This window comes from Rhinatrema bivittatum, chromosome 10 (genome assembly GCF_901001135.1).
Source record: "Rhinatrema bivittatum chromosome 10, aRhiBiv1.1, whole genome shotgun sequence".
Taxonomy (NCBI): domain Eukaryota; kingdom Metazoa; phylum Chordata; class Amphibia; order Gymnophiona; family Rhinatrematidae; genus Rhinatrema; species Rhinatrema bivittatum.
In genome coordinates this window covers 66,254,386-66,267,063 of record NC_042624.1, presented here as the reverse complement: position 1 = coordinate 66,267,063, position 12,678 = coordinate 66,254,386, and the positions used below count along the sequence as shown (strand labels likewise).

Below are 12,678 nucleotides of genomic sequence, written 5' to 3'. Positions count from 1 at the left end.
CACCACATGAGAAGCAGTTATAGGAGCTCTCTCACAGCACTTGCTTGGAAATTGCTATTATGTTTACCTTTTTTTTTTGAGAAGAAGCCTTCAAAATGCCTCAAACGAAGCGAAAAGCTTGATTGAAGGATGTTACAACCACTAAAGATGAAGGGACTCAGCAAGCGAGGATTGAGAGCTTCTTTGAATCTACCCTGAGGACACCGGGAGCGAGGTATCGCTGAAGGAGGAACCCAGGAGCTCGGGTTGATCACTATCGGCCGAGAGGATTTCGCTCAGCCTAGGGGAGCCCGAGATGCTGATGCCGCCGCGAGGTCAAGCACGAGTTGAAGGAGAGGAAACATCGTGAGGCTCTGAGGAGAGGAGGAGAGAGCAGCCCCCTCCCGTGCAAGCCGGAGGTAGCGGAGAGTCAGCGTCCGGAGGGTATGGAGGAACCCGGGAGAGAGTGGCTACATCCACACCTAAACCCCAAAGGGCTATACCGGAATGGAACATTGAGGACACAGCGTTTCAAGATCTGGTAACCCTTCAATCTAAGAATGTATTCTTCCTTGCAAAAAACCCCCGTATTAATTTTAGATACATTATGGAAAGCTATGACATTCTTGATTTAAATAAAAGGAGGCTAAATACAGAAAAAATGATGATTTTACATCAAGAAAAATTGGAGGGAAAAGACACCTTAACAGATAATGGACAAGGAATAATAATAAGAGCTGAGACAAAAGTAGATAGAAAATTTGAGAGTATAGAAAATTCACTTCATTATTTAAATCTACGAATTGTGAACTTTCCAGTGGTGAAAAGATTAGCCCTGGTTGAATTGTTAAAGGAATATATATCAGAATGTCTAAAGATTCCTAAGGAAGTAAGTCCAGTAATTTCAAAGCTTTCTATGTCTCAAAGAAAGAAATGCCATCTACGGGTCTGGAGGAAGTACAAGAAATAAGATCTTTAAATGCCTCAGAATCTATACAGACTGAGATTAAGACGAGAGGCACATTACTGGTTACTTTTCCTTTTGAACAGGACAGAAACCTAATTATGAAGTTTTTCTTTAGAAACAGATCCGCTCATTTTTATGGGCAACGTGTGTGGATATATCCTGTTATCGTATGCTCCACTCAGGAGCGGAGGAAAAAGTTTTTGAATATGAGGCCTGAAGTACTAAAATCGAGGTGCAAGTATGGGGCTCAAGCTTCCCTGTAAATGTTTAAAAGTTCAAGAAAATAAGTACATTTTCTATGAACCGGACCAATTAAGGGGATTCTTAGATAGGAAGGGATGAGGTGTGTTAAAATGATTAAGGGTACATGCATCATGTGATGGTTTATTTCTTAATTTTCATGTTTGAAAGAGCTCCTTATTGCCTTATATTATCTTGGTCCCAATATTTACCTGAAAAATGTATGAGAGATCTATGTATTATTACAAAATGTTGTAATAAATGTACTTGTGAATTAATATTATACTGTTAGATCTTATACCTTTGAGTTGATATATGAAGTAATATCTGTAAATGCATAAATAAAACAGAATATCATAATGCCTCTGTATCCCTCCACAATGCAACCTCATCTTGAGTACTGTGTGCAGTTCTGGTCACCAAATCTCAAAAAAGATATAGCAGACTTAGAAAAGGTACAGAGAAGAACGTCCAAAATGATAAAGGGGATAAAATGATTCCCCTATGAGGAAAAGCTCCAGCTTGGAGAAGAGATGACCGAGGCGAGATATGATAGAGGCCTAGAAAATAACAAGTGGGGTGGAACAAATTAAGCTCTGGAATTTGTTGCCAGGGGATGTGGTGAAAGCTGTTAGTATAGCTATGTTTAAAAAAGATTTGGACAAGTTCCTGGAGAAAAAGTCCATAAACCATTATTAAGGTGAAGTTGCAGAAATCCACTTCTTATCCCTGAGAAAAGTAGCATGGAATCTACTCTTTGGGATCCTGCCAGGTACTTGTGACCTGGATTGGCCACTGTTGGCAACAGGATACTGGGTTTGATGGACTTTTGGTCTGCCCCAGTATGGCAAATCTTTTTGTTTTGAAGAGACAGTCTTCAGTATTGTACATAGTATTCCAAATGAGGTCTCACCTGGAATTGATACAAGGGCAATATCACCTCCCTTTTTCTGCTGACCATTCCTTTCCCTTTGCAATCTTTATGGCTTTTATCATCGCCTTAAATCACCTGTTTTGCCACCTTAACATCAGATACCATCAGCCCCAAATCCCACTTTTTCTGCTTAGAATTTCACACCTTATATTGTAATTCTCTCTTGGGATTCTGCATCCTAAATGCATAAACTGCATTTTTATTTTATTTTTTTAGCATTAAATCTTAGCTGCCAGAACCTAAATCATTCCTCAAGCTTTGCTAGATCCCTGTTTTCCACATATCCTGGCTGGCTACCCTGATGTCAATTTTGTTATCCGCAAAAAGAAATATTTCCTGACAATCCTTCCACAATGCCCCTCACAAAATTGTTGAAAGAACTGGTCCTGGGACCAATCCCTGAGGCACACTACTAGTAACGTTCCCCTGCTCATTTACCACTACTCTGTCACCTTCCACTCAATCAGTTTCTAACTCATTTAGTCCCTTAAGGGCCCATACCAAGGGCGTTCAATATATTTACAAGCTGTCTATGTGGAACCCTTGTCAAAGGTTTCTGAAATCCAAGTACATGACACCTAGCGTTGTCCCCTGATCCATTTCTCTGGTCACCCAAATCAAAGAAACTGATCAGATGTGTCTGGCAAGACCTATCTCTGTAAAGCTATGCACCTCGGATCTTGCAAGCTATTGGATTCCAGAAACTGTGCCATCCTCTATTTTATTCATTTATTATTTATTTGAACATAGATTCCATTAAACTGCTCACCACAGAGGTCAGACTAACCAGCTTGTAGGTCCCAGCCTTCTCCTTACTTGCATTTTTTATGAACAGGTAGCACTTCCTCACTTCTCAAGTCCTCCAGAACTACTCCCAACTCTAAAAGATATATTGAAAAGGTCAGCCAGTGGAGCTACCAAGACTTATCTAAGTTCCTTTAATACCCTTGGATGTATCCCATCCAGCCCCATTACTTTATGTTTAGTTAGCTCCTCACAAACTTACTTTTCTGAAAATCCATTGAGGTTTACCTCACTTTGAATCTCATGTGTGTTCATTTTATGTGGTCCTGCTCCTGGCCCTTCCACAGTGAACACCGAACAGAAATATGTTAAGCAATTTTGCTTTTTCCTCAGTCTTTAGATTTCTCCCCTTTACTTCTGAATCTCATAATGCCACTTTTGCATTTCCTGCTATCACTAACATAGCATAACAAACAAAAAAAGTCTTGTACCCCATTTTACTGTTTTACTATTTTTTTTCCATTTGCATCTTTACATTCCTGACTACTTCCCCAGCTTCTCTTACCTTTTCCAGATATTGTCGACTATCTTCCTCTTTCTGCAATCTCTTGTACTTTATGAAAGATAACATTTTTCACATACCTTTTCAGCTACTTCTTTAGAAAACTATTGTGGCCTCTGGTTCCTCTAATTATATTTCTAACAAAAAGTTAGTTGCTCTTATAGTTCTGCCCACTGCTCTTCTACTTCCCCTGGATTTTCCCATCCAGCTAACAACTTCTTGAGGTACTGCCCCATTTTAACAAAAAGTTATTTTCCTTGAAGTCTAGGCCCCTCACCTTTGAAAGAACCTTCATATCCTTTGCTTTAATACTGAACCACACCATCTGGATTACTGGCTCCCAGATCATCCACTATACTGATAAGCAGCAGGTCCAGTATCACTCCCCCTCCTATGTGAGTTCTGTTACTAGTTAGAGCAGCTCTCTCTGCAGAGAATCTGCTTAGTACGTTTAATTTGCTTTAAACAGTTTATAAGAATTTTAAACAAAATGTCCTGGATTTCAAAAATACGCTTTGTTAAAATGGAGAAGTACCTTGAGGAGGAGTAAAATTGGTGAAAATGGAAGAAGTGGAATAACAGTGGACTAGATTAAAAGGAGCTAGAACAAAGGAGACAAATCTTTATGTAAGAAAAGTAAATAAAAGTAAGAGGAAAGCAATACTGGTTCTCCAAAGAGGCAGCTGAAAAAATAAAAGCAAAAAGATAAGCATTCAAAAAGTACTAAGGAATTTACAGAGAGAAAGAATATCTGATGAAGCTGAAAAAGGAAAGAAATAAAGATAAACTCTTAGATAAAAGGATCACCAAAGAGGTAAAGCAAGGTGACAAAACATTTTTCAGATCTATCAGAGAGAGCAAGAAGGCCAGAGGTGGTATTGTAAAACAGAAAGGAGACAAGGAACACCATGTGCAGAAAAATGAGGAAAGGGCAGATATGTTAAACAAATACTTCAGATTCACCGAGGAGGACCGCTGCTGGTTGGCAAGAGTACAGACAAATGTGATGTAGATAATCCCATTTATAGAAGATTATTTGGGTAGCACTAGCAAAATGGAGCCCAGCAAGGTGCTGGAGGGACCGCTAAAAAGACTTGGAAATGGGAGTGGTGCTGTAAGATTAGAGAAAGGCGGCTGAGATCCCGCTTCACAAAAGTGGTAGCAGAGAGGAGTATGGAAACTATAAACTGGTTAGTCTTACTTTGGCAATGGAAAAATTAAAGGAGACACTGCTGAAGGAAAAGATAGTGAACTATCTACAATCCAGTGGACAGCAGGACCTGAGGCAACATGTTTTTACCAGAAGAGTGCTGTCTCAAATGAATCTGATTTATTTTTTTGATTGGGTGACTAGAGAATTAGATCAAGGTTGAGTACACAATCAGGCCAATTCAGTAAAAGTCACGGGAGAGCGGGCAAGTGCCCGCTCTCCTTTGCGTGCGATTCAGTATTTAAATGAGGGCCCACGATAAAAAGAGGCGCTAGGGACACTAGCGCGTCCCTAGCGCCTCTTTTTTGATAGGAGCGGCGGCTGTCAGCGAGTTTGACAGCAGGCGCTCAATTTTGCCGGCGTCGGTTCTCAAATCCACTGACAGCCACGGGATCAGAAACTGGACGCCAGCAAAATTGGGTGCCCGGTTTTCAACCCGCAAGCCGCGGGCCGATTTAAAATTTTTTTTAATTTAAAATTATTTTTTACTTTGGGACCTCCGACTTAATATTGCCATGGTATTAAGTCGGAGGATGTACAGAAAAGCAGTTTTTAACTGCTTTTCTCTACAATTTCCCGGTGCTGGCAGAAATTAGCGCCTACCTTTGGGTAGGTGCTAATTTCTGAAAGTAAAATGTGCGGCTTGGCTGCACATTTTACTTAGTGAATCACACGGGAATAACTAATAGGGTCATCAACATGCATTTGCATGTTGCGGGCACTATTAGTTTCGGGGGGGGGGGGGGGGGGGGGGGGGGGGGGGGGGGGGGGGTGGGTTGGACATGCATTTTCGACACGCTATTACCCCTTACTGAATAAGGGGTAAAGCTAGCGCGTCAAACGCCCATCGAAACGCGGGTTAACAGTGCGCTCCGCTGGAGCGTACTGTACTGTATCGGCCTGAAAGTGATTTATCTAGATTCCAGCAAAGCTTTTGATAGCATCCCGCATAGAAGGATCATGAACAAAATGAAAATCCTGGGAGTAAGTCATAATGGATAACAAATTGGTTGGTTGACAGACAACAGTGAGTAATAAATAGAACCTACTTTGAAGAGAAAAGAGTGGTAAGCGGATTCCAGGAATAGCTCTAATATCTTTGTGAATGATATAGCAAAAGGGTTAGAAGGAAAAGTTTGTATTTTTGCAGATGACAGTAAGATCTGCAACAGAGTGGACACACCTGAATGAATAGAGAATGAGATGCGATCTAAGAAAGCTCCAGGAGTGGTTGACGGTTTGGCAGCTGGGATTCAATGCAAAGAAATGCAGACATTAATTTGAGGTGCAGAAATTCAAAGGAGCTCTATGTGATGAGGGGCAAAAGACTGATGTGCATGGAGCAGGAAAGAGACTTCAGGGTGATAGTGCCTGACAATCTGAAGGCTGTGAAACAACGTGTCAAGGTGGTAGCTAAGACCAGAGGGATGTTGTGCTGCATAGAGAGAGATAACTAGTAGAAAGAAGGAGATGAAAATGTCCATGTACAGGTCTTTGTTGAGGTTTCACCTGGAGTAGTGTACAGTTCTGGAGACCTTATCTCAAAAAGGATAGACAACAGGATGGAAGCAGTCCAGAGAAAGACTATTAAAATAGTGAGGGCTCTGCACCATAATCCTTATGAGAGGAGACTGAAGGACCTAAATATGTATAAACTGGAGGAGAAGAGGGACAGGGGAGCTATGATACAGAATTTTAAATACCTAAAAGGTATTAATAATGCATAAAAAAACAATTTCTAATGTAAAGAAAGCTGTAAAACTAGGGGTCATGATATGAAACTCCAAGGGGCTAGATTCAAGAACATAGAAAAAGGTGGTAGAAGATGGAATGCCCTCCCAATGTAGTGAAAACAAGAATGGTAACAGAATTCAAAAGGACATGGGATAAACACAGAGAATCCTAGTGGTTAAAGGACAGAAATGAAGAAAAGGGGTAACCTGAATGGAGCAGCTGTTACTATTCTTAAAAACACTTCTTGGTCAACTGGATGGACCACTTGGGTCTTTTTCTGACGTTATTTCCTATGTTATTAATCCAATACAGTCTTATTGCTTCTCCTGCCTGAGGCCCATTCTGCCCTTTTCACAGCTGAGAATACAAAGTTTCTTCAGCTCCCAGTACTGCCACTCCCTCACGCTTCTTGAAAAGTATCATTGTTCATCAATCCTTGCCTCACATACCAATAAAAACCCAAACTCATGATAAACAGGTTATTCCACAATGGGAACTGCTGAATTCAGATTAAAAATTACTTTCGAAAGAGCAGATTTTATCACCACTCACAGCGCCAATCAAATCAAAAATAAAAAAAACCTCAGTACATGAAAAACAGAATCAAGATAAAATAAGGAAGCAAATGCCCAATAAAAATAAAATGAACAGTATTGTTAAAAAGAGAAGCATAAATCTGGCAGAGAAACAACTTCCTAGTAGTTAACATCTGACCTCCTCCTCCTCTCTTGGTATGTACTAACCACAAACCCAGAGAACACAATATAAAGGTACCAATGTAAAAGCTTCAAGAAAAACAAAGGCTATGAAAGTCTAGGTAGCTTATCCCTATGATTTCCACAACAGTCAAGAGAAACTCGAGGCATTTTGCCTTGCTGTGTGCACAAGTTTCTTGTTGTCATTGAAAGCTCTTTTCTGTTTTTCCCACTGAGCAAAATACAAAAGTTACCAATACCACTAACAGAATAAAACATCAGTTAGTGTGTGAAGAGATGTTCTACTTATCACAGCTCAGCAACACTTAGATGACACCTCATACAAGAAAACAGTCCAGTTGTTTGTAAACTATCCTGTACTCTTACACTGTTCACAACCATGCTTTCTGTGGAAGAGACTGCCTCTAACACTTTATTCCTTGTGGAACATTCCCACCAATGATGATAGAGAAATCATTGAAACTAACCTGGCTGACCACTGTTCTTTCAGATCTTGTCAGTGGCCTGGGTCACAAGGCTAGTGCTTATGCTAACTGGATGTTCAGCATCTCTCCCCTCCCCATTAATTGGTTGTTTCCACACAGTGGGGGCCAGGGCAGAAACTACAGAATGAACCCACTGAGTGCCAGGTGCCCTAAAGCTCTGCCTCAGTAACATCACTCAGTATTACCCTACATTCTCCCTCACCTTACAACCAGCACTGCTGGCCTCTGCTACTTTAGGATCTGAAAGACACATTCCGGACTGAACTGACAATTGCCTTCACATGAAAGTAGATTAGCACAACTGCGTTTTGACGTTTTAAGAAAGAATTACGATCACCTTCAGCTGCATTCCCAGTTTCCTTCCTTTTCACATCCTTTCCACTCAGTACCCAAAAATCATAGAAAAATATGTTAACTCAAACCTGAATTTACCCTCAGTGCCAGCAATCCAAAGAAGAAGAGCAGCTCTGCATAAGTCTAATAGTGCTACAGAAATAAGAAGCAATATTAGAACCAACCTCAACTCCTGCTTTTTTAATCTTTTCTTTTTTTGCAGTAGCAGCTCTTTATAGTCTGAACCATTTAAAATAAAACACAACCAATAAATAAACAAGCCCAACAGCATCTTGTTTAATTCATAGCACAAGCAGCTTCCTCTCTCAGGCGGGGGAAGATGTGAAGCAGGAAATCAAACATAAGATGAATGCTTCACGCTATACAGCTACTAGAGAAGGGTCCCATTACTCATTTAATCTGCACCCCATCCCGAACTTGGGGCTCCCCAGTTCTTCTACTCTCCCTGCAGGACCCTCCCCATCTCTTCTTCTATACCTCTGGGGGCTCCCCGATGTACTCCTCACCTCTTCCCACCACCCTGGAGGTTACTTACTCCCTTCTCCGAGAGACTCCCTGACGCACCCACCCCATCTCTCCTTACCATGCTGCGTGAAGATGTTGAATCCGGCCTCGGCGGCCCTGCCAGCTGCGTCTTTCCTTCGGCCGGCGGTGCTAGGCCTCCCAGCTGCACTGTTTCCCCGGTTGCCCCGAGGTTGCTGTTGCTGCACTCCAGCCGCAGCCTCTCCTCCGACGCGGCCCACCTGCTGGCCCATCCCCAGCCTCGCGTACTCTGTCTGCCCGCCGCCGCTTACATTCCTCCCTTCAAAGCTATCGCTCCTACTTCAGTCAGTCCAAGCCCTGCGTAAATTGGCTGGGCCCGGTCCCTGGAGATGACACCTCTCTCCGCCGTCAGTGCCAGTTCTTCTTCTTCTTCACGCTCACAGGCTCTCGCTCTCCCTTCGGCGGCTCCGCGCCCCCTCCGCAGCCGAGGCCGCCGCCATCTTAACCAACGATTACCATGCAACTAGGATAGAGCGTCTACGTAATACGGTCCTCCGAGGGCGGAGCTAAAGCCGGCAAACTCGTCCCCTCCGCAGCAGAGGTCGCCGGCATCTTAACCAATGAGAACCGTACAATTAAGGTAGAGAGTCTACGTAACGCCGGTCCCCCGAGGGCGGAGCTAAAGCCGTTCCTTGCACACGGCAATCTCAGTAGTTCAGTGTTTGAGTGGAAGAGGCGTCCTTGCCTGAGAACGAGTAGTAGCTTCGATCTTTGATCATGATTATAGAGCCTACAGTTTGTGATCTTTCCTCGCTTAAGAGAGGTGGTTGGCGTTTTATGTTATGGGTGTCATTTGCCAAGTTTTGTTTTAATTCTGTTGAAGCACAGAAAAGGAGAAAAGCGTTAGTAAATCAAGCCATATATTTGGGAAAATACTGTTTGAGGAAACAAAAAGTGGTTAACCCACTTGCAGTAGGAGGCAGGTTCCTAAGAAACTGGCGGTATATCATTGCTTGAAAGAATAAAAGCCTGTTTTGTGCAGATTTTAAAACATAATGTATATGAGGCTCTTGCTCCTGTTTTGGATTGTCTATGCAGCCTGTGTCAAAATCTATGGGGGTTCATGCTAGAATAGATCATCGGCCATCGCAGCACCCATACTCCGGGTTCTTACCGCACGGGGGAAAGAGAACAGTCAGCGCTCTCAGATTTTTTTTCTGGAGCTCCTCTGCAAATAGTCCAGTAAATTAAAACGCACTGTAGCTTATTCAAAAATCAAAATGCTTTACTGCAGGTTTGGTTTTAAGATGATGGCACCCATAGGCAGAGGACTTAAGGTGAGGGGTTTCTTCCTTCCTCTCCCTGTGGCGAGCAGAGGGGGAATACCAGTTTTTGGACTCCTTCAGAATTTGGTGCTCAAACATAGGCAACATAGGCAAGGTGCCTATGTCTAAATCTGGCCTTGCAATAATTGGTAACTTTTTCAGGAAACAAAAATCGACCTCGCCTAACATGTATTTCAGAGAAATGCAACACAAATTCCTTTGGAGGGCACACATGTCTACGGTAGTGGCCTTTCACTCACACATCCTACCCTCTCTGCTTTGTGTAAAATGCAAGTGGGATGAAGGGTCTCTTACCCACCTACTTTGGGAATGCTCACTCATTAAAAGATTTTGGGGAAGAATTATCAGATATTTAGATAACCTGGTGAATGTTAATCTTCTACTCTCGCCAAAGTGGATATTGTGACATGCACTTCCAAGCAGGACAATCCGTAGCCCTAGGACCCGCCTCTTGGTCCGAAAGGCATGTTATGTGGGGAAGAAGCTAATTTTGTTACAATGGAGGAGCCCGGACCCTCCCTCCTTTTGGGCATGGCGCAATCATTTTCATAAAATGATGCTAATGGATGAGATGGTGTCACGGACCTCATCTAAACATAAACGGCGTTTTCTGCAGACATGGAATCCATACATTCAGTCCCTTCCAACAAACTCCAGCAATCTACTCTTGAAGGACTTTGGCCGATAACTGTATCCTGGTTGATCTTACAATGCTCACAGTAACTCATTACTATTATTTAAACACTTTCGTTTGACTCAGAAACTGGGTAGCGGGGAAGAGGGACAGGGACGGATGGGGGGGGGGGGGGGGGGAGGAGGGAAGGGAATCTCCGGGGACTAATAAAAAAAGAAAATAACTGATCATCTAAAGCTGCAGCTTATCCGTACACTGGGGTAAACAAGCACACTGTTACCATGACAATGTTATTTGAATTACTGTACCTTTATCTTTTATTAATAAAAAGATGTTGAACAAAGATATATCAGTGAAAGAAAGGATGTCAGAAACGGTATAGTGAAACTGAAAGGTGTGTAGAGAGTAACAAAGAAATGGCAGAAATATTGAAAGAAGACACTGGAGTAGATGAAGCTCCGTTTACAGAAGAGAATGTATGGGAGGAGCTAGGCAAACTGAAAGCAGACAAGGCCATGGGGTCGAATGAGATACACCCCTGGATACTGAGAGATCTCAAAGATGTGCTGGCGAGTCCGCTGAAGGATCTGTTCAACAGATCCCTGGAAATAGGAATGGTGCCGCAGGAATGCAAAAGAGTGGTGGTGGTCCTGCTGCACAAGAGTGGTAGCAGAGAGGAGGCCAGAAACCAGAGGATGGTTAGCCTCATGTCGGTGGTGTCAAAAGTTAATGGAGAATCTGCTGAAGGAAAGGACAGTGAATTTCTTATAATCTGGTGAGTTGCTGGACCCAAGGCAACATGGATTCATCAGAGGAAGGTCCTGTCAGACAAATCTGTTTGATTTTTTTGATTGGATGACTGAAGAATTGGATCAAGGAAGAGCGCTAAATGTGGTCTACTTGGATAGGAGGCTTGTGAATAAAACAAGAAGTTTGGGAGTGAGCGCCAAGGTGGTGGCATGGATTACAAACTGGTTGACTGACAGGAGACAGAGTGTAATAATAAATGGAACCTACTCTGAAGAGAAAACCGTGTTAAGTGGAGGGCCATAGGGATCGGTGTTGGGACCGGTTCTGTTCAATATCTTTGTAAGCAACATTGCAGAAGGGATAGAAGGTAAAATTTGCCTATTTGTGGATGATACTAAGATCTGTGGACATGCCTGAAGGTGTAGAGAGAATGAAATGTGATTTAAGAAAGCTGGAAGAGTGGTTGAAGATTTGCCAGCTGGGATTCAATGCCAAGAAGTGCAGAGTCATGCATCTGGGGTGCAGTAATCCAAAAGAGCTGTATGTGATGAGGGATGTAAGACTAACTATTGTGCACGGACCAGGAGAGAGAGGTCTTGGAGTAATAGTGTCTGGAGATCTGAAGGCTAGTGTCTGGAGATCTGAAGGCTAGTTTTCAAAAAATAGCATCGACCTCGCCTAACATGTATTTCAGAGAAATGCAACACAAATTCCTTTGGAGGGCACACATGTCTACGGTAGTGGCCTTTCACTCACACATCCTACCCTCTCTGCTTTGTGTAAAATGCAAGCGGGATGAAGGGTCTCTTACCCACCTATTTTGGGAATGCTCACTCATTAAAAGATTTTGGGGAAGAATTATCAGATATTTAGATAACCTGGTGAATGTTCATCTTCTACTCTCGCCAAAGTGGAAATTGTGACATGCACTTCCAAGCAGGACAATGTGAAATAATGTGACAAGGTGATAGCTAAATCCAGAAGAATGCTGGGCTATATAGATAGAGGAATAAAAGTAAGAAAAAGGTGATAATGCCCTTGTACAGGTCCTTACTGAGGCCTCATTTGGAGAACTGTGTTCAGTTCTAGAGTCCATATCTGAAGGGGGATAAAGACAGGATGGAGGTGGTCCAGAGAAGAGTGACCAAAATGGTGTGGGGTCTGTATCAGAAGACCTATGAGGAAAGGCTGAAGGATCTGAATATGTATACCCTGAAAGACAGGAGATGCAGGGGAGATATGATACAGACCTTCAGATACCGAGGTAGGGGTCAGCAGCACTAAGCCAGGTAGAAAGTCATCAGCGCTTCTGACCCCCTAACTGGCCTTCTCCATTGGCTAGGCTACCGGCGGCACCAATGACTCTCCGAACGCTTCCCCTGGTTCTCAGAGGGAGAAGCCAGCGCCTCGTGGGCTGGCCTCATCCACCGCCGACATCATCAGCATGTGCAGGGCCTTTTAACCATGGCATCAACGCCAAAGGCACTTACGCCGTGAGGCACACACACGAAGGGGCATAACAAAGGAGTTTGCCCCTTTG

The 12,678-nt window shown here is 43.0% G+C and overlaps 1 protein-coding gene across 2 annotated transcripts in view; it reads right to left on the bottom strand.

Annotated features, from left to right (window-relative positions):
• ABL2 (ABL proto-oncogene 2, non-receptor tyrosine kinase) overlaps positions 1–8,961 on the bottom strand; it is a 146,766-nt gene extending 137,805 nt beyond the window's left edge. For both annotated transcript variants that reach the window (XM_029618314.1, XM_029618317.1), the window contains exon 1: positions 8,509–8,961. In XM_029618314.1, the coding sequence (XP_029474174.1) occupies positions 8,509–8,680 (172 nt within the window). In that variant the 5' untranslated portion in view covers positions 8,681–8,961. The remainder of the gene's footprint in view (positions 1–8,508) is intronic.
• Between the last annotated feature and the right edge of the window lie 3,717 nt (positions 8,962–12,678).